The sequence below is a fragment of the Mycteria americana genome, chromosome 1, assembly GCF_035582795.1.
Source record: "Mycteria americana isolate JAX WOST 10 ecotype Jacksonville Zoo and Gardens chromosome 1, USCA_MyAme_1.0, whole genome shotgun sequence".
Taxonomy (NCBI): Eukaryota; Metazoa; Chordata; class Aves; order Ciconiiformes; family Ciconiidae; genus Mycteria; species Mycteria americana.
The window spans coordinates 125,770,217-125,790,832 of NC_134365.1; the positions used below are offsets into that span (position 1 = coordinate 125,770,217).

Sequence of the window (20,616 nt, forward strand, 5' to 3'; positions counted from 1 at the left end):
CCGGCGGCGAGGACGGCGGGGGGCCCAGCGGGCGGGACACGGCGCTCGACGAGGACCTGGCACGCTGGAGGCGGCCAGGCCCGGAGAGTAAACAAGTCACTCGGCGACTGGCTCCGGGAGCCGCTCAGCGCCGCGCCCGCCCCGCCGCGGCCCGGGCCCCCCGCTCCCTCCGGCTCCGGGTCAGCTTCCCCCCCGCCGCGCCGCGAGGCGCAACGGCCGCCGGGGAGGGCGCGCGCAGCCGCCGGCCCCCGCCGCGCGGGGCGAAAATCACGAGGGAGGGTCCGGGGAGAGGCCAACGTCAGCAGCGCCTCGCGCGCGCCCTCTCCCCCCCTCACCGCCTCCGCCTCCTCCTCCCCCTCCCTCCCGCCCCCGCGCCCCCTCCCCCGCCCCGCCGCGCCGCTTGGCGTTTGCTCCCGGCCCCGGGCTCCGGCCCCGGCGCGCAGGCACTTTCCCGTCCCGGGGCTGGACGCACACCCGGAAAGCGTCCGGCGCGGAGCCCGCAAGGCCGCGCTCCCTTCGTCCCACACCCGGCCCCGCTCGGCTCCCTCCCGCGCGGGGGGCCGCGCGAACTACACGGGGGGGGGGGGGGAAGCTGGGGGGGGAGGAAGGGGCAAAGGCGGCAGCGACGCGTGGGGAGACCGCGGCGGGGGGCGAGGCGGAGCGCCCTGCCGCCTGCGGGGACGTGCGCCCGCGGATGTGGCGGCGCCCCGCACGCACGCACACACACACACACACCACACACACACTCGCACCCAGATGCACACTCGCACGCACACACTCACCGTGTGGCCCCGGGGGACCGGAGGGAGGGGGCGGCTGGGCCGGGCCGGCTCCCTCCCCTCCCCCCCTTCCCCCCCCCCCCAGCCCCGCTCCACATCCACCCTCGCGCTTACCTTTAACAGCAAGGCCTTCGTTCTGGCGCCATCTTCATGAAGCCTCAGAAATCCGAAGAGTCGGCTGCAGAAGGGGAGCGGGCGGGAGGGAGGGGAGAGAGGCACAGGCGTTAGCGAGAGTCAGCCCCCCGCACGGGCAGGCAGGCAGGCTCGCTCCCGGCGGGCAAGGGCAGAGCGCGGCGGCGGCGGGGGCCGGGAGCCCGCACACGGGCACACACGCACTCCCGAGCGGGGAGCCGCGGGCAGGGGAGGGGGGGGACACGGAGGGAGCGCGGGCCGAGCCGGGACACGGAGGCGGCCGGGGCGGAGTGGGGAGCGGGTACCTGTCGAGGCCGGATAGGGCTTCTCTCTCCTCGGCTGTCAAGCTGGCGAAGTCCTCCTCGCTCTGGCCGCTCGCTTTCCCCGCCGCCATTTTCTTTTCCTCATCACCGAAAGGAGCAGCAGAGGCGGCGGCAGCGGCGAGCGACACTCCGCACGATTTCATGGAAACGCAGCGTAATTAACTCACGATCGCAACCCCCCCCCTGCGCGCCCCCAACACCCCCCAGCGCCGGGCGGGGCGGGGTGCCCGACACACACACACACCACAACTTTTATTACAACAACAACAGCCGGCAGGGAGGGGGAGGGAGGGAGGGAGGGAGGGAGGGAGGGGAGAGGGAGGGAGGCGGGGGGAAGCCCCGCTGCTCGGAGGAGGAGGGAGGGGGGAGGGAGGGAGCCCCAGCGCTGGAGACTCGGGGGAGGGGGGGGGGGGAGGAGGAGGAGGCGGCGGCTGCTGCGGCGGCGGCGGATGGCGGCGGAGCGGTGTTTACATCGCCGCGGCGCCGCTCGCCCCGGCGGCGAGGGGTGCGCGGAGCCGGGGTGACAGGGGCCCCGCCCGCCCTGCCGCGCGGGGTGTGTTTGCCGCCTGTACAAACTTCCCCAGCAGCTGCCCAAAGTTGTTGTAATTGTGTCACACAGCGAACCCCACGCCGCCACCGTGACCCCCCCTCCCCGCCCGCCCGCCCGGGCCGACGCAGCCAATCGCCGCCTCCGCGGCGCCGCACGTGACCTTTGTTGACTTACGTCAGTCATAGCGCTCTTCCACCGCTGCGCTTCGGCTTGGTTGGCCTTCGGCGCCCGCCTCCCTTGCCAGCCTCATCCCATTGGTCAGGGACTGAGGGAGGGGGCGGAGTTTCAGGGATTCGCGGCTTATGAGAGGCCGGACGGGCCGTCAGTCAGGGGGGCTTTTCGATTACCCAGCGCCAGCAGGTTCGGCGTGCGCCTTTAAAAACCGGAGGACGAGAAGGTGGGGGAGGGGGGCGTTTTCGGGAGCGGCGGTTCTTGGGGGCGGTGGGGGGAGGAGGGCGGGCTGGGTGGCTGTGCTCACGGGCGGAGTTGCGTAACGGGGGCTCCGGGCTGGGGGGGTGCACGTCGCTGAGAAAGCGGGCCTCGCTAACGCCTCCTGGGTGGGGGCCGTGCCGCACTGCCTGGGGAAGAGCCGCGCTCGCCTGCCCTGCCCTGGTTTGGGCGCGGGGCGTGGTGCTCTTGGCACAACCGGATAATAATGGCTTCCCCGTGCGGGGAGCAGGGACGGTGCTGGCTCGGGCTCCGTGGGCTTGGGCCGCGGGAGGGAGAGAGGGAGGAGGAGAAGCCGCCGCCCGAGGGGGTGGTTGGGTGGCGGGTAACGCCCGTGCAGAAGGGCGGCGGCCGGAGCGAGGGCAGCACCCGTGGCACGGCAGTTGGCTTCATCCGCCCGAGGAAGCGGAGGGGGAGGCGCAGAGGCGCCAGTGTCCGGTTTGCGGCTTTCGCCGCCCGCTCGCAGCGGGGCAGGGACTTTCCCGCCGCCGCTCGCTGCGGGCGCACGCGCCAGCCGCGGGGGAGCGGCCGTTGGCCCGCCCGCACGGGCCGCCACCGCCCCGCCAACGGACGAGCGCGTGGCGGGGCTCGAGGCGTGCTGCGCGCGGGTGGGGGGGGGGGAAGGGAGGGGAGGGGCGCCCGAGGGAACGCCGCCCCTCCCCGGGAGCCAGTGACAGGTGGAGCGGCGCCCGCCGGCGCGAGCCCCGCGGCCGTCACGTGGGGCGGGGCGGGCGCCGCGCGGGAGCGCTCTCGCGAGGCCGCGGCGGCCCCCAGGCGTGAGGGCGGGGAGGCCGCCGGGGCTGAGCGTGGCTGCCGGCTGCCTCGTCCCGGCCGGGCGTTGCGTTAAGCGGCCCGGCTGCGGCCCAGGGGTGCGGAGCGGCGGGCTGGAGGGGGGGCTGGCTCGTAGGAAAGCGCGAAGGACCGAAGTCGGGCTGCCGGGAGCGCCTCACGCGTGAGTAAGTCTCTGAATTTCTTTGGACGCTGGGGGGAAAGGGGCTTTGCGTGCTCTGCTTGCTTCCCCTTCTTTATAAGGCCAAGCCTACCCACAGTCTTCCTGTGGCTTGAATGTTACCTGGGCGTCCTTGGTTCCTCTACCTTTTCCAGCTTACCCAGGAACTCGAGGGTCCCGTTTTCTCTTTACAGCCCCATTAATTTGCCCATACAGCCAGGGAGCTCCTAGGGTTTTCTCAGCGAGCTTTTTGAAAATCATCAGGTCTTGCTTCTGCTGTGATGCTTCTGAGGAGATCAGCTTTCTGCAGGTGCGTGGTGGCACAGTTTTCTGCTCATACCCACTTTGCTGAAAATGGATCAGCAACAATCTTCTGTAACATCACTGTCTCACTTCTCCGTATTTTCTAGCCAAAGCCCCATGACTGGGCAGACTTTTTCTTTGCCCGTTGAATTTCCTCCCCTCAGAGAAGGGTCTGTTTTACGACTGCCAGGCGCTCTAAAGCATCAGTGAAGCTATTAACTGCCTTTGGGAATTAGATTAATAAGGTCAAAGGCCAAATTATGCAAGGGAGGTTCAATCACAATGCTGCTGCTTGCTGGTTCTATCCCCTCTGTTTTAATTGCTACCATCAAAATCATGTACTCATGAAATTGAAGCATGTTTCTGCCTCTGTAGGTGTTACAGCTAACATTTACGTGTCAGTGATGGTTTCCAAATGGATCTTCAAATGTTTTCTGGTCCTAATGGTGCCTGTAGCACAGTGCAGAGACACTGGCAGAAGTGTGCAGGCCTGTGCTGCTTCCCAGCGTACTGATTGGAGATCTGGTCAAGACAAAGTCTTGAATAATGCAAAAGAAGACTCAAGTATGTCCTTGCTCCGCTTAGAAGCAGAATCTTGTCATGTAGCTGTTGCTTTCTGATGCTAATGCAGTTAGAACAAAAAAGCACCTGAGTTTACTAAGGTTGCATATCTCTATAAAATAGCCAGCAGCCAGTTGTTTAGAGTATTGGTATAAGACAGGCATTTGTGTTTAAAGTACTTTTGAGTTTGGAGTCCAGATAAAAAAACAAGCTGCTTTTGGTTCTGGGAATGGGCCATAGTCTTTTAATAGTGAAAAGAGAGCTATGATCAAACATCTATCTTCATCTGTCTTTTACATGGCTTCTCAAGTCACATGTTTTCTCAGCAGTGCTTCCTTAGGTGCCTAACTCAGGGCCAAGGACTCTACTGATTGGTAATGTGCCAAAAATAACATATTTCAATACAGATTATTGCTGAGCATCTTGACTACGAGGTCTTAGGTTTCCACGTTGCAGTATCCTGAGTATAAATCAACGGAAAGGATAGTAAAAGAAACTATTTCTCAGTACAAGGAAGGTAACTTCTAAATTACAAAGCAATTCAGGAGACTTCATAGAAACATACTGATGTCTTAGTTTCTCATTATACTTTCAGTTGAACTTTCATGCACCAGAAGTCACACCACCTGAGTTACTCCTCTAGTACTCTCAACACCACTCTTACCTGTCTGTATTGCTTGAGTTGAATTTTCAGTTGCTTTTTTTTTGTATTTGAACTACTGTTTGGATGACTTAAGAGGTGCCATAAAGGCCTATGTATTGTTTCAACTCTTCAAGATGTATCCAAAGCTCAGCTTCTTTAATAACAGCAAGAAAAGCTTGAAAATGCATACTGAAACTTAACACTGCCTGCCCTTGCAAACAGATAACAATTTTGGGAGCTAACATTGATGTGCTATCACCTGTATGAAAGGAGAGAGACTGTTTCAGCCAAATGTGATGCTAGCCTCCCATTCTGAGATATGCCCTGGAAGCTGACCCCAGAAGGAGTATGTCCTTAAATTCTTAAAGAAGAAAGAAGGAAACTGCAGTGTTGTTCTGTATCAATCGAGTATTAGTTAACTTGTTAGGTTTTAGCTTAGTTTAAATTCCGAAGTTATCTGTGAGTCTCCAGAACCGCTTTGCTACCTTCTGTGTGAAAGCTGTGGACCGATAAAACTCTAGGACTGAAGAGTACTCCATGGATCCCCCTTTCCTGTACGTTTTCACCCCCATTAATTTTCCGTGCAGAGTTTCTTTGTGTATTCCTATACATGGTGTCAAGGGTTGCCTTGTCATGCTGCAAGACTTGCCCAATCTGTTAAGAGACCAAACGCTGTTAGTATGGGTACAGTTGCGGAATAGTTTATGCCAGAGAGAACTCTGTGTTCTAAGGAGGTGTTTGGCATGCTGGTCATTCTCTGCAGCTTGAAATTGAGATGCAAAGTTAATGCGCTGCTTCTTGAAAAGTAATGTGAGAAACAGCAAAAGTTAATTCTAGAGTTCTCCTTATAAATAAATACACATCACCTGACATCTTGTTAAGCTGAAAAGCAACTCCTGAAATCACTGCAAAGAAGCTGATATGGAAGAAAGATTCAGCTTCAACACTGGGATTCAAGCTGTCATCTCACTTGATGTCAAAAGTAGTTGTGGTATCTCAAGCATCCAGGTTCATTGGCAAGTAGGACAAGCCTGAGCACATATATAGGAACTCAATCTCAGGAAAATAACTTCATGCAGCATGGAACAGGGGAAGGGTGACCTGCTCCAGATCTACTTTTTCTTTTCTCTCACATTGATATTACTTTTCACTGCCATCAGCTCTAGCAATCAAGTGCTTAGCTTGCTGTTGTCAATTAAGGGAGGACCTTTTTAGAGATGGTGGTGGTCCTACCATTTTTTTCTATGAGCAAGAGAATGGTAGGCTCATGAATGTTCACCACAAATTCACTGTAAATCTGTTGATAGGAACTCCTGACTGGAGGCTTGTTTGCTACAATAAATAGTGTCTAGTGTCAGGAATGCTGCTTCTTGCAAAGCATGAAGCTCCTTGCTGCAAGTTTCCTGAATGACAAACACACAAGGCCTGATCTCCTTTTTCCTGTGTCATGATCTGGGACAAGACAAAGTAGCAGTTTGTTAGAGATCAGAGCCCTGCAAATTGAGTAGATTTTTCTGGAATTATACCTTCAAAAAAGATTTGGTCTTCAAAATGTAAAATGTTTTGGGCTGCTTATATGTAAAATATGGGGGAGCAAATGGACTCATAAATATTAAAAAGTTTTAATGTGTACATCTCCTTGAAGACAACTGTGGATTTAAACTCAAAAGGGTTACCTGGTGGGAGTATACCACACTGGTTCCTTTTAAGCCATACCTAATGTTCTTGCAACTCAGGATGTGGAGCTGCCCACATGCCTTCTTTGTATTTGCTTTTGGACTTAAAAATTGAAGAGAGCTTTTTCTTGAACTCTCCAAATGTTCTGTATAGTATCATACAAAAAGATTTTTTTTCTAAAGGCAGTTACTTCAGCGTGTTGCCTGTAGTCTGCAGGCTGAACTTCCTTAAACACCTTTCAGCATGGACAAGGTGGTGGAGAAACCACTCTCGCTTTTTTCCTTGACATGGAGTTCTTCCTGGATAAGGCAGCTACCAGCAACTCACTTTCTCAAAACCATGTTCTTTGCTGGACAAATCTGGCTTTATTTTCTGTGTCTCTGTAGCTCTTGCTCTCTAGAAGGGCAGAGGTTCTGTGCAACACTTCTGTGGTCATATCAAGTGTATTGAAAAGATGGACTTGCTCCATGAAGATTTTCTGGGTCACAGTGTGTTTCTGTGGACAGTTACTATTCTCTTACGATCTGACCTCCTCATCAGATCCATTCTCAGATACATGCTTATTTTCAAGAACAGTGATTAACAGAACCTATTAGTTATTAATAATGTATTTGGTGTGAATTCCAAGTCGGGTAGCAGGTTTTAGTCAAGCTGCCTGAAATATGTGGCTATTTGGCATATAAGGGAAAGCAGCATTAACTAATACAACCTGACAATAGGTTAGTCAGGGAGAAAGTAGCCCCTTTGTTTAACCTTCTATATTCATTAGTGGGGTTTTTTTCTGTGTCTTTTTTCTTACTGCTCTTTTCTTTATTTCTTCCAAGCTAAAAGCAGAAAAGCTAAAATTACTAAATTACGTTGTTCTTGAAATTTGGAACAAAAAAACCTGCAGTACTTCATTTTTGTATTTTAGCAGTAGTTCCCATATTGTCCAGGAGTTCATACTAAAATGATCTGCAATTTGCATGTTCCCTATACTACCCTCATTAAAGTTCTGATGAGTGTTGTGTGATGATCCATGTTACATTTTGACAGTGGATGGTGGTCAAGAAAGTAGGGGAAACTGATCTAAAACCCAAGGGTTTGGGTTTTTTCCTCCAAAATGCACAAGAGAGTCAAATGCTTTTGCTAGCTATAAGAAAAAACAATACATGTGTAGAAGTAATTATTGAAACTAGAAAACATTTGAAAAAATCCTTCATGATACTCTATCACTATGTTGATGAACAAATTGCTCTTCAATCTCAGAAATACCTTACTAACTTTGAGTGGTGAGGGGAGTAGAAGTGAGCTGATCTAGGAAATGCGTTGTTATCATTAAGATATTTTTTCTTTATGAAAGTGTTAGGAAACTAGTAATTATTAAATGCTTTAGCTAATAGACCTTACTTAGTATCATTTTCTTTTGGTTGAATCATATAGTCATTTTTGTCTCTTGCCCTCTCCTCCCCTTGGTCAGCTTGATTTTAAAACCTGGATTGTATCTGAAAGGCTTAATGCTTGAATTCATCTGGAATTCAAGTGGTAATTCATAGTCATAAGAAGTATGCACAGCTATCAGTTAAGCAGTAATATCCGTCACTGTGCAGTGTGTCGGCAGAAATCATAACATTTCCCTTGAGCAATAGAAACTTCAAAGGAATTGTTACTTACTTAAAAATAATAAACAACTTGTCAACGATTCAATCTAAACATGGGAAACCATGAATTTGTATGCATAACCTTAACTGTATTTTGAGCTGTTTCATGAAATTCAGAAATCAGTTTTTTTTATATTCTGTAGATTTTCTGTGTAAGAGAGACTAGTTCTCTGCATGCTAGCATGAACACATGTACCTGTTTGCTTAGGTTCTATCAGTAGAAGAAGCAAATGCTAGAAGAGCTACCACTGTGTCATATTTTTTGCACTCTATAGATCTCTAATATTATACTAACTGACAATTTCTGCAGAGCTGGAGAAATAAATAATATGAAAAATTAAACTTGTTCAGGAAGTGGTTCCTTTACTGTGCTTCAGTTAATAGATTTTTTTTTTTTTTAATTGTGGCAGTTCCTTCTCCCCCCTCCCACCCTCGGCAGTTTTGGCTGTGTCCATTGGTGTGTATTCCAAATGTGGGCATGCTTTCATTTGTGTTAATAGTTTCAGAAGGTAAGTAGGTAAGTGTCCACCCTCCCACTAGGAACTGGATATGGCAGCTTATGACATACCACCTTCCAAAGAAGTCGCCCACTTGACAGAAGATGATCTTGAACAAGTATCTCTGCTCTTCAAAAACAGTGCAAAAAAGTGAGATTTCTCACCTTTGTGACTATGCAGGAATTTAATACAACTGTTGAGAAGTTGATAATAAAAATACTGTGTTTATATTAACTTGTCTTCATCTTCAGATTGACAACTGTAGCTCCTCTGTAACTTTATAGAATTTGGCAAATGCTGTCAATGAGGGGAAAAAAAAAAGTAGCTTTGTGTTTCTATGGCTAGGTATTTATATAGGTATTGACTTAACATAAGATGCTAGGCTAATACATTTGTAGCCTGCTGGTTTTCTGGCTTGTAAGTTAAAACAAATAAATAACATTTCTAAAACAGCTCTGAAGCAAAGTTAAGGTTTTTTGTGTAAACATTTGAAAGGAGCTGTTCATGATGCTCAGCAAACTAGATGAATGGATATCTTGTTTACTTTTGTAAATCTTGGAACAGAATGCAGTATTATCCAGGATACATTATTATCTGATACTTTTGTTTCTCTCTTAAAGCAGAGCATGTCATACGCTCTTACTGGATTTAATTTAGTGCTTTATAGACAAATCTTTTCAAGAAGGTATCTGAGAACTATTTATTTTAAAAGCCTCAACTGTTGTGTATGTTGCTTTTTGTTAACATTCTTGTGGATGTCTGAAATGATAAAACCTTCAATCTGAAAAACTGTTTTGGTTGTAGTTTCTGAGTCTTTCCTATCCATTTCCTACTACATCTGCCTATGCAGTAGCTTTGAAAATCTGGTAATTTGCACAAGTAATGGTATATATTAAATCTTGTACATTGTAAATGGTATATATTAAATCATGTACAGACTAAAGTTTTAAAGGTGCAAATAGCAGAAGGGGCTCTCTGACATTGGGTATGTCTTGTCGGGAGTTAAGGCAGCGGCTCAAGGAGCTCCATCGTATGCTTACTAGACACAGACAATGACAATTCTCCATCCTTGTCTAAACACAGTTCAGGATTCCCTTAGAGCAATGGGTGAGTCAGGGGCCGTTTCAAATAAAACCAAACATGATACTTAATTTTGAAGACTGTTGCTGTAGGGCATGCAACTCTCTGTTTCTTCTCTTGCATTTTAGAATTTTATCAAAACAAGGCACCATCCCATCACATTGATGCACAGGACTCAAGGTGAGGGGGGAGGTGGACTAGATGACCTTTAAAGTCCCTTCCAACCCAAACTATTCTATGAATAAGGAACACAGCCAAAGCATGTAAACTTGTTCATCATGTGTGACTGGAAGATAAAACAAGTCCTATACTAAAACACCAAACTGAAATTTGAAATTCCAACCCCACCCCCAATTGCTAATATCAAGAGGTCAATTCTATTTAGAAGCTCTCTGGTGGTTTGTGCTCCCCTGTGTCTTCTGCATGTCAATAAGAGTTGGATCACGCCTCTAACAGAGCTGAGAACATCAAGAGGGCGTGAGGAAGACAAGTAGTTTCTACCGTAAGCTTGACGTTCATAAAACCAAAAGCTAACCTTGCCTTTAAGTATATGTTTTTCCCTTGCTTCCCCCACCCATCAGCTGCATTTCACTTGAGAACCTGTGAAACAGGGAACTGCTAGTTCAGGAATGGTTTAGAGAATTTTCCCTTCTTAAAATTTCTCAAGGTATGATTTGGTCTCTGAACGTTGGTTGTTGTGTATTTGTTTGTATAAATATACTCAGTACTAGTAAAGTCAGTTTGTGAGCAGTTCTTCTGTAGTGACTTACTTTCTTTTTTTTTTTTTTTCTTTTTTTTTGGTCTGTAAATGAATCCTGTGGTGGTTTACTGTTGTGAGGAAAGTTAAAGCATAGTGTTTCTTTCTGTGGATGTATAGTCCCAAACTGAAAGGCAAGTGAGAGGAAGGAAATTGCAGTTGGTCTCAATGGGGGAATAGTCTCTTGGGAAAGGGGGCAGTGAAGGGCACCTTCACTAAGAATGGGCAATATTTTCCAAAGCCTTGTTATGTTTAAATTGGTACTTTTTTTACCAGTAGTAGATACACAAAATTTTACTGTAAGTTGTAGATTTAAATCTTCATACAACAGAATCAGTGTTTGTCCAGAGCCTTCTGGAAAGTCCTTTTAATATTCCTCCACCAATTCAAATAAAATAAAAATCCACTTCCCCTATTGAATTCATGTGCATCCATGTAAGCATCCAAGTTTACCACTTTACTAGAGTCTCAGTGGCATGCAAATACCAATGCAATTGGCACTATTTTAAAGACATCAAAGTTTTGTAAGTATATGGATACATTTCTTCTTTTCTTCTCAAGCGTAGTCTATATAAAAATGACCAGGGCATAATCTTAAGAAATTTACATTGGTCCTGCTCAGGGTATAGTTGTTCCCTGTACAAAAAGGAGGACAAATGTTTTATCATAAAATTTAAATACTATTGTTGCCAATCATGTAATTGGTTCTTTTTTTAATCAGTGATTGGGTTTGCTTTTATTACACGTCCCTTCAACCCACACATTTTTCTAATGAACAATCCCACCTTGGGGATTGTTCCTAAGGACCTGAACCTGCAAGTTACAGAATGCTATCCAAAGAGACTTTCTGCTCAGCACTTGGCAGGATCGAGTCCCAATTTAATGGATCAGTTCAGATAAGCTTGGAAAGTTTGAATGCTTATCAGAACTCCTTTCTTCAGGAAATTGGGCAAGAAACAGGTTTTCTTGCAAATTCAGTGTTGTTCCTGGTTTCTGTTACATCAGCCCATGCTAAAGGAGACATCCTGCACGTCCAGACATTATGCTCTGTTCTCTCTGAAAACATAATTGAATGCAATATGCATCATTAGTGAAGAAAAACTCTTACATATCTACTGTTAAGCCTCTTTCATGAATCAACTGAATTTTTTCAAATGTATTTCTGTATTAATTTTGCAATGTAAATGCTAACTGTCACTGGTCTGCAAAAATGCAGGGAAAATACAAGCAGGGTAATTACAATTTCTGTCTCCTAGTTGGAGGGGTTTGGTTTCAAATACTGCCATGCGCGTGGGTAGTTTGGCAGCATACAAGAAATGGAGATCATGGCAGCAGCTGGAGGGTCATGAACAAGCAGGTGAGGAGGGGAGCGAGCCAAGTGCCTGAGGTGGATTTGACCACAGGTTGAATAGAGGCTTTTTCTGTGGTGGAATTCTTGACTAGTCACTTACTCCAACTCTTCTTTCTGTTGCTGTCATAGTTTTCCACAAGTTGTGAGAAACATGAATGTTCTGTTAAAATTAGAAGGTATCTGGCAAAAAGCAGAAATGATCAGGTGGTTTGTTTTTTGTTGAGGGGGGGGTTGCAATCTTGGTCAAACCAATGACTATGACAGCACTTTGTCAAAAATTATGCAGCTATGTAACCAACATGAAGGTGCCTCGGAACCTGGTCACGTGATGTTTGTTCCTTAACAGCAACCCCTGCCTCTGAAGGTCCCTTCCCAGTCCCTGGTACCAGCCCTGCCAACCCTGCGCTGCAGTTTGCCCCAGCCATCCCTCAGCGGTACTGATTTAACTGTTTACAATGCCATGCTGGAAACTGAGGCAAAGTCGTGGAAGTAACCTCAGTTAAAAAACAAACAAGCAAACCAAGCAGCCCCACCTCCCCCCAAAAAAAACCCCTTGCACAGGGAGGTGAAAGCCACTTCCAGACAACTTTTATGGTAATTATTCACATGCAATATTGTGTAGCACACTGAAAAATATTTAAGACTAACATAATTTTAATATGAAATTAAATGCCAGAACAGATGATACAGTGATTGTATTATTCGGTAGCAAACTGAATTCAATTAAAACTTGTTAATAAATCTTGCATCATTTCCAGCTGCTGCTGTGAAGAATCCTGAGATTCTTTTGTAAGGAGGTCCAGCCTGTTCATAACAGTGCCTCAGGAGCTGGTTGACTGATGCACAACACAGTAAGATGATTGTATCTTGTGAGGTTGACTGGAGATTGCTATCACAGGAATAAAAACCAAGTTAAAAATGACAAAAATCTGGAACCTCTAAAACTTTATGAGCCATAGAAATGACCTACTACTAACTCCTTACTACCTCTAAGTAATTGTTAATTTGGTTGCCAGTTAGTCAGATTTTAAGCTGGGAGAGTTGAACAAATTGCTGTTGGTCTTTATCGTGAGTTCTCTTTTTGTACTGTTCCTGTACTGATGCAGCAGCTGTTGCTGGGAATCAAAACCCTGATCCACGCACAAATAACTCTTTTTTCAAGATAACACTTCTGAATGCTGTGTTACCTGTGCACGCATCTCTTTCCTAATGGAGCATGGTCAAAAAGGAGCACAATTCTGCACAGTTGGCAAGGCTAAAAAGGAAATGGCATCTACCAAATGATACAGTTGGTAGATTATATAGGAAAATAACCCACGCTCTTCTTTCATTCTAAAGGAAACTCTTACCAGGGTTTTCTCATTTGATTACTATTCATACACTTCTTTTTTTAAAATGTAGTATATTTTACAAATCATGTCATTATCTACAGAAACTTTTAGGAAAGAACTTATGTCTTACATATTAATTCTTAAGTTCAGAAATATAAAGATCATCTTACTGAACTAATCAGTCCCTCTTAAGCCCAGCTTTGAAATGTTTCCATTACGCTTATTCAGAACTGTAGGAATCATAGCTAAAATGTCAATTCAGGGAAGTGTTTAAAGTAATGATAAATGAACAATAAATACCATAAGGGTTAAAGATTAAAAATTAAACTTTTAACTACTATCTGCTTGCTTTGCAGCTTTAATACGTGGGCTATGATTCCTGCTCTACGTTAACATTCAGAAAGTTTTTCACCATGAACATGTAATCGTTTGTATTAGAAGCTTAACTGTTGTATGCAAAATTAGAATCATGCCTTATGGGTATTTAAAATTGAAGAATAATACCAGCTAATTACTTCAGTGTAACTTGTAAAATTACATCAGGGAGCGTATTTCAGATTTTGCAGATTGGCCAAATTTATATTGATGAGAAATATATAAGATTTAGCTCAGTAAAATTTAATGAAACCAAGCATATATTGAGGAAATGAAAGTGTACAGGCTTATTTGTTGCAATGTGTGGAAATTGGTTAACTTTTTATTTTGGAGAGAAACGAAGTTCTGCTTTATGGAAATTTCTGATTATTTTTCCAAAACATTGTTACTTCTTTTGACATAAACAGTTATATGGTCTTGCAAATAGGTTTCTTTAGTAAATTAAATTTATCGAACTTGCTGTTTCTTCACAAACAAACATATTTCTTTACCAGGAGTACACATAGGCATATTTCTTTGCAGAAAGAACTGAGTCGTTTTGAAATACAGAAGGAAACCAGAAAGGTTTCTGTTCAAAGTTCCAGGTGTTTTCTAGAGAAATGCTCCATCGCTTTTCTGGCTGTTTTCAACTTTGTAACATCCTCTTCTGCTCAAAGATACACACACCTACTCTAAAGAATACCCAGCTCATTACATTGGGTAATGTTGGTAGGCTCTAGCATTCAGGCCCTGGCAAAATTCATTTGCGTTCATCATCTGGTTTGCCATGTGAGCTATGATTTGTATCATAGGTTTGTTTTAATTACTCCAAGAAGTACAACTGCTTCTCACTTCTGTCCTCAATATGTGGTGTAACTGCATCCTCCAATTTCAGCAAAGTTTTGCTTAATCTAAACTGTTGGGTGCTACAAATAACTTCTTGCTGTGAAAAGTATGAGATAGCACATTTTGGATCTTGATATTAATTGCAAAGAACCGAGAGATTCAAGATTGAAAATAGGATCAGTAGTTTGGACTTCCTAGTGTAGATACAGAATCTGAAAAGATTACAATAGAATTAGTTAGTTAATTTGTTTGTTTATTTATTTGTTTGTTAGTTAACAGAATTAGTTGGAGAATTTACAGTAAAATACTGGACACTTGAAAAGTGTTAAAAAGAGATGCAGATTCAAATACAGCCATGCTTTAATGAACCAGGTACAACTTACAGGCAATCAGTGGATGCATGAGTGCTAAAATAGAATGAGATAAATATCATTTTTAAAGTTGGACAGTTTATTTAGAGATTGAATCAAATTAAGAGCGTGTGTGTATGTTCTACTAGCATAGAAATAGCACAGTGAATGAACAAAAAGGTAAGCCTAATAATGTTCTCCGGAGAACATCTGAAAGGAAGTAGAACAGAACAACATGTTTTAACCAAACAGCTCATAAACAGTCCTCTGATATATCAAAGCTAATTAGGGCAGAGTCCAACAATTACAAAAGATATTTAGTTGTAAAGAGATACCCAGCAATGTTTTGTCTTATCTTTTAAGCAGATCATTAAAGTCATCCTGTTATATTTCTTCATTACTTCTTTTCAGGAAAATCTATTGCCCTCTCCTCAGAAGGAGATTGAGACCTACCGGAACAATTCATTTGGCCTACTCCCAGCCACCCCGTCTTCTGAGATACAGCCGGGAATAATAATAGCCTGCATGAATAGTTTTTGCAATAGCAGTCTGCTCTGATTGTTGCCTTTCCTCATTTTCCTCATCATGCTACACAACATAGGTTCAAAACCGTGATCCAGTCAAATCTGTAGCACACGTGCAGACAAACTTCTGAATGTATCAGGGAAGTCATCGCAGCACAAAGTTGAGCCATGAGTTTTGCCATAGCAGCAAGTTTGGGTACTGCTGGCGTAGCATAGTCTCAAATTCACGAGGAGAAGATAGACACTATCTGTAACAGTTAATGTAGGGAGAAGAAGGGCTGGCACCATACGAGAAGTTTCTCAAAGTCTTTCTGTCAACACCATCTTTTGCTTTCATATGATTTTGCATGTGATAGAGGCCTGATAGTCTGGGGCACAATCCTTAAACAAAACAACAGCAACTCTTTTTACAGTTAAACAAAGTCTGGATAGAATAGTCCTCCAGCTGCTTATTGGAGGAGTCTTTCTTTCCTGTACATAAAAGAAATGGGAGGAAATAGAGGTAATTAGCTAGCCTGTATCCCAGATTGATGCCTAAAGGTATCATTGTTTATTTTTACACATAGATATCAGTATTTTAAAAATAACTTTTCAGCTGAACCTATTCTCATGCTTTCAGTTGGTGCTTGTTCTTTTGCCCTTTCTTGGCCTTCCTGAATGGAAATCACTGCACCGTTCTTGTTCTCCGCTCAGCCTTTGGATTTCTAACTCAAATTTATCACTCTTTTTGGAGAAATGTGTGTGCTCCACAAGTATGTTCTTCCAGGCTTCCTCCTTGTCAAACTGTAAAATTGATGCAAAGCATGTCCTGCGGTTTTTCTAAGCAGAAGAAGAAATTGTGTAGTCTCTCCAGAACAAGTGCTTCATTGCCACTTGACCTGTCTACTATCCACTGTTCTTAAGTCCTATCCATAGGTAATCTTACTTTTTAATGAAAAGTGGTTTGGTCTAGAAAAAGGCAGATAATGTCTCTGAGTTTTTCATGTGGGTTTTTGCCCCCACTTTATTTCAGTTTATTCTTCAATGATGAAGCAACTGAATGTAATATTTAAAAATCAGTTCAAAATCAAGCGAACTTCATCCAAGCTCAAAATCCTGACAGTCAGTTCTAACATTTGCAAGTACACACTGAAGAAAAATATTTTGACATCTAGGCTGTCAGATAATCTGTCAGTAACAGTTATATCATTCAGGGAGAGAAATTATAACTTCCAGAGTAATTTATTGGGAAAACAATACATTTACTGCAGTGAAATACCCTACTGGATGCTTGAAAAGTTACTTAGCATTTTTGCAGGGGAAGCAGTTGGCTTCAGAACATGGGTTATTCTCTTGTGACAAAAACACAGAAAAAGAACTGCTTTCCAGAAATCATCAACAAAGAGTACGTACCTGCAAGCAGCAGTACATTCACATATGCTTAAGGAAGCATTAGGAACCTCACGCTGAAGGATGTAACGCATAGAGAAAAGGGAAGGAGTGCTCAGGATCGTACTCCTTACAGAAGAGGCTCGCGGGGCACAAAGGGTCATACACCAACTGCTTTACTTGGAATAATTTTTAAAAGCTAGAGAACTTCTTAGCGCTGTTTTGCCATGCCTGGAAAAACGGTGCTGTCTTTGGGCAGAGGTGTTTCCTGGCATGATGCAATGACTGCCCTGTAGGGCTTTCACAGCTGTTGGTTTTACATCTTCCAATTTTGCTTCACTGACATTTTTCATTGTTCTTTGTCTATTAAAAAGTAGTCTTGTTTCTGTAGAGGAATGGCTGAGCATTATGTGTAATGATGGTAGCAATAGTTTACAAAGTGCTCAGAGGACTAAAGCCCAGGTTTTGTCGGCTTGCATGTTGCTGTTAGATGGTATCAGTCTGAAGCTACATAGTGTGTCTCCTTTTAATCTGGCATAATTTGTGTCCCATGCTGATTTACACATAAAATCTAAGTAATAATTGTGGCTTCTTGGAAAGAAAATAAGTTGTTTTTATGCATTTTATCGTGTAATTAACAATTAGTAACTTTGTTACCTTAGTTATTGCTGTTGTTGTCAAGGATGACAATAAAAGCCATGGTTTTGCAAGAAGAAGCAAGACCAGGTTATATAGGAAGATTGGCAACTTTAAAGATTATTCAGCACTTAAAGAAAGGTATTTGTAACGTAGGCAATCTCAGCTTTCAAATTCTTATTAACTCTGCCCCTGTCTAATTAGTCAACCAAGTCTCATTGGAACTTACCTTTCCCTTGATGGTTAATGCCACTAGCAGTGCTCCATTAAGCTGCTTCTTCCAGAGTTTTTTTCAGTGCTTTTCCTGATGCAGGAGATGTTTTCCCTTTTCAGATAGGCTAAGCTGTTAGATTCAGTTGATGAAATTTACTCTGAGCTTCATGCGTTCTGAGTCACTTGTTAGAAATTACAAGATAAAATGTGTAAGGCATGATCTTAGATTGTTACGTCTTACCACATCTACATCAACCTTTTATTTTCTTGTCGTTTTTAGTGGAAAGACTACCTAACAAATTATTGTGGAACTTCCTTGTTTTATTATTTTAATTTATCTTCAGTGAAACTAAAAAATGAAAAACTGTTGCTGTATTCATCTTTATTTATCCTCCTTATTTGTTCTTCTGTAGTTCTTCTTCTGAGGCAAAGCAGAAGAGGGGGAAAGAGAAGGCTGAGGGTGAAAGGAGGAAAGGAAAGGGTAGAAGAAAAGCAAAACCAAGGAGAACATAAAAAAAAGTTTTTTTACTTTTTCATGGAAACTTTTAACTTGAAAAAATATCCTATTTGAAGGGTTTCCAGTTATTCCATATGGAATAACAGTAGTTTTGTCTTTTTTAAAAAAAAACCTCTACCGTTTCTAATGTAAATCAGCATAGCTCCACCGAGGTTAATTGAGGACAAGTTACACAAACTTTAGCCACTGTATTAGCCCATACTTAATATGGGCTAATAGTTTTAAAATACTTCATCCGAGTTGACAAGATGTGCATATGGTATCTGAGTTACCAGACTGAAGGGCTGTAGCCTTTAGCCTTCCTCTCTGTCTCCTCACTGTCGTATTTCACTCACAATCTTACTGCATCAGACTTAGATTATCAGCCCTTTTTTGTCAATAAAGCATCCAGCATATTAGAATGTTTTGTATAAATTATATCATGAGAAATTTGAGCCCATTTCAACTAAAACTTTTTTTTTTGCAAAATCATAGCTGATTTTAAAAATAAGCAGTTTAAGCTTTTTGAAATGTACTGTGGATGTAGTCATGATTTATGTACAGTCAGTTATTTTTGTATATATTGAAAAAAAAGACAAGTTTCTCGCATTTCATAAATCGGATTTTTCTGTATACAAAGCACATGTCAGAAATTAGTATCTAAACAACATGCCAGTTGGCTTCTCCATGTGGCAGCTTGTAAACAAAAATATTTGGAGACTGAACGTTTGTGACATGATGACATGTAATACAATGTACAAACACCAGTTATCTGGAAGTATCCTGTGCCCCTACGATGACAATAAAGTGACAAATCATGCTTGCATTGCTGTATCACAGGTCAGCTGGTGGAACATTCCAAATTCAGGTGGTACTGTTGTTTTTTTCCAAATAGGTGTACTGAGAGGTTAAATATTTTATTAGTGACCTATCTCTGCATCAGAGTGATATGTCAAAACTGATGTGGTGTTTTCTGTGTTTATCTTTAAGCTGTTTGGAATCCCCCCCCCCCCCCCCCCCCCCCCCCCAATATTAATTGTGTTTCGATCAGAGACAAATTCTGGTTGTACTGAAATCAGTGAAACATTTTCCACTAGCTTCAGTGGGATCAGGAATCAGCTGTCAGAGGACAGGGGAAGGATACTGCTGCCTGCTGAAGCTGATCTAAAACCATGCTGTTGCCAAAAAGGGGAAGTCATGTTCTTGCTTCCACCGATGGCCGTATTTCTGGTGGCATCTTTCATGCAGGCCTAGCAATCATGGGGCTGTGCAGAAAGCAAGATCAGCTTGGTGATCCACCTGAAGAGTATCACAGGAAAGAAAAAAATGATTCATCATGTGATAATTGCTAGGGCAAAAAGTGTCAGCTATTGTTCACATAGTACAGTTTCCAAGCTGTGAATCGACATCCATGAGATATTTAAATTCAATATGATAAGAACTGAGAACACAAAATGCACTACTGCTAAGGTATTTTATTTTGTGAAAACCAAAACAAACAGGCCAAGTCTTGTGGAAAAGATGTAAGGGCACATTATTACATTTTTCCAATATAAATGCAGCTGGAAAAGGCCAAAGAAAATCATGTTTAACGCACAAAAGGTTGAGCAGGATATAGGAAGAAAACTGGGATTAACTAAAAGTAGTTGTTATCTGACTGAATGGCTATTTAAATAAGCATTGCAGCGCAGAAGCTTTCAAGCAGGGTTGAGGATCATCAACAGGCCTAACATATTAGTACATCATAAAGTACAGTGCATAAAAGTAATTTAAAAACCCCAAGCATTTTTATTATTACTTGGTCAATGATGTAGATCCTTTTAACATTTTATCCATTTTTTGTTTGTTGTCAAGCCTGCAAATATATTAAACATTTATAGGTTCCTCTATAAAATTATTTCTTGTTGTTCTTTTGCTACTGCAGTCAGTAAAATAGTCTCGCATTTATGTTTATGTGTCTTGTTATTCTTTGCACCACGTCCATTTTTGTGAAATCAAGAAATACCAAATAAGAAAAATACCATTAATGAACTGTGCAAAAGGTAAGTAGCTTCCTAGTGTGGTGACCAGAGGGAAAAAAAGCTGGGTTTATTCCTCAGATATTCCCATAAATCAAAGTAATGATGGAAAGATCTGAACCTTATATCCTTAATTTGCTTTCATAGGTTTCAAAATCTCTGTTACTTTCAGCCAAACATAAACTAATAATGGCTCCAAATGCCTATATCTTCTTTACCTAAAACAGAGTAAGTTCTTTCTGCTGTTTCAACTAAGTGATAAAAAACAGACTTTGTAGGGTGAAGGCCAGACTCCAGATTCTGACATCCCTGAAACTTACTTATTTCAAGAATTTCAATAAATTCTTTATTGTTTTCTTCTTATTGTATTAACGCACTCTTTGGTGTTTTCTCTTTACAGTAGATGTCCAAAATCCCAAATTATGTTTCTGTCTAAGGTTTTTTTTGTAGTTGAAGTGTTCTTTTGCTGCTTTTTTAAGTCGGACTATCTTCCTAGTGTCTTTCTGTGGACTTTTTGTAGTTCAGACTTATTTCTTTAATTGATAAATAGTTTTGCACACAATTTTTTATTTCCAGTTATGTGTCCTTTGCATAGCTAATTTTGTGATTATTTCAAAAGAAGAAAGCAAACTTTAAAAACTCAGTAAACCTATCCAGTTACATGACTACTGAATAGAGAAACACAGGATTAGTCAGTGAAGCGAACATGGCAAGTAAAATATAGCTGGGTCTTCAGTGGAACGTTTGACAATGTCTCATTCAGTTTTACATGGATTAAGTAAAGGTTACGT

The 20,616-nt window shown here is 43.4% G+C and overlaps 2 protein-coding genes across 20 annotated transcripts in view; one reads left to right on the plus strand and one right to left on the minus strand.

The window, feature by feature from the left end:
• The window catches only part of KDM6A (lysine demethylase 6A), a 161,888-nt gene extending 160,380 nt beyond the window's left edge, over window positions 1–1,508 (minus strand). For 9 of the 18 annotated variants that reach the window (XR_012778248.1, XR_012778249.1, XR_012778250.1 and 6 more), the window contains exons 1-2: window positions 1,217–1,507; window positions 894–957 (exon numbers count right to left, since the gene is read on the minus strand). Coding sequence is in view for 15 of the 18 variants with exons in the window: in XM_075520008.1 (XP_075376123.1) it covers window positions 894–957; window positions 1,217–1,377 (225 nt within the window). In the remaining 3 variants the exon portion in view is untranslated. Of the gene's footprint in view, window positions 1–893; window positions 958–1,216 lie in introns of all 18 variants that reach the window. The other 9 variants (XM_075520062.1, XM_075520054.1, XM_075520001.1 and 6 more) reach the window with 3 other exon arrangements.
• A 563-nt stretch (window positions 1,509–2,071) lies between these two features.
• FUNDC1 (FUN14 domain containing 1) overlaps window positions 2,072–20,616 on the plus strand; it is a 50,485-nt gene continuing 31,940 nt past the window's right edge. The window contains exon 1 of one of the 2 annotated variants that reach the window (XM_075519878.1): window positions 2,072–2,181. In XM_075519878.1, the coding sequence (XP_075375993.1) occupies window positions 2,087–2,181 (95 nt within the window). In that variant the 5' untranslated portion in view covers window positions 2,072–2,086. Of the gene's footprint in view, window positions 2,182–3,128; window positions 3,184–20,616 lie in introns of those variants that run through there. The other variant, XM_075519887.1, reaches the window with a different exon arrangement.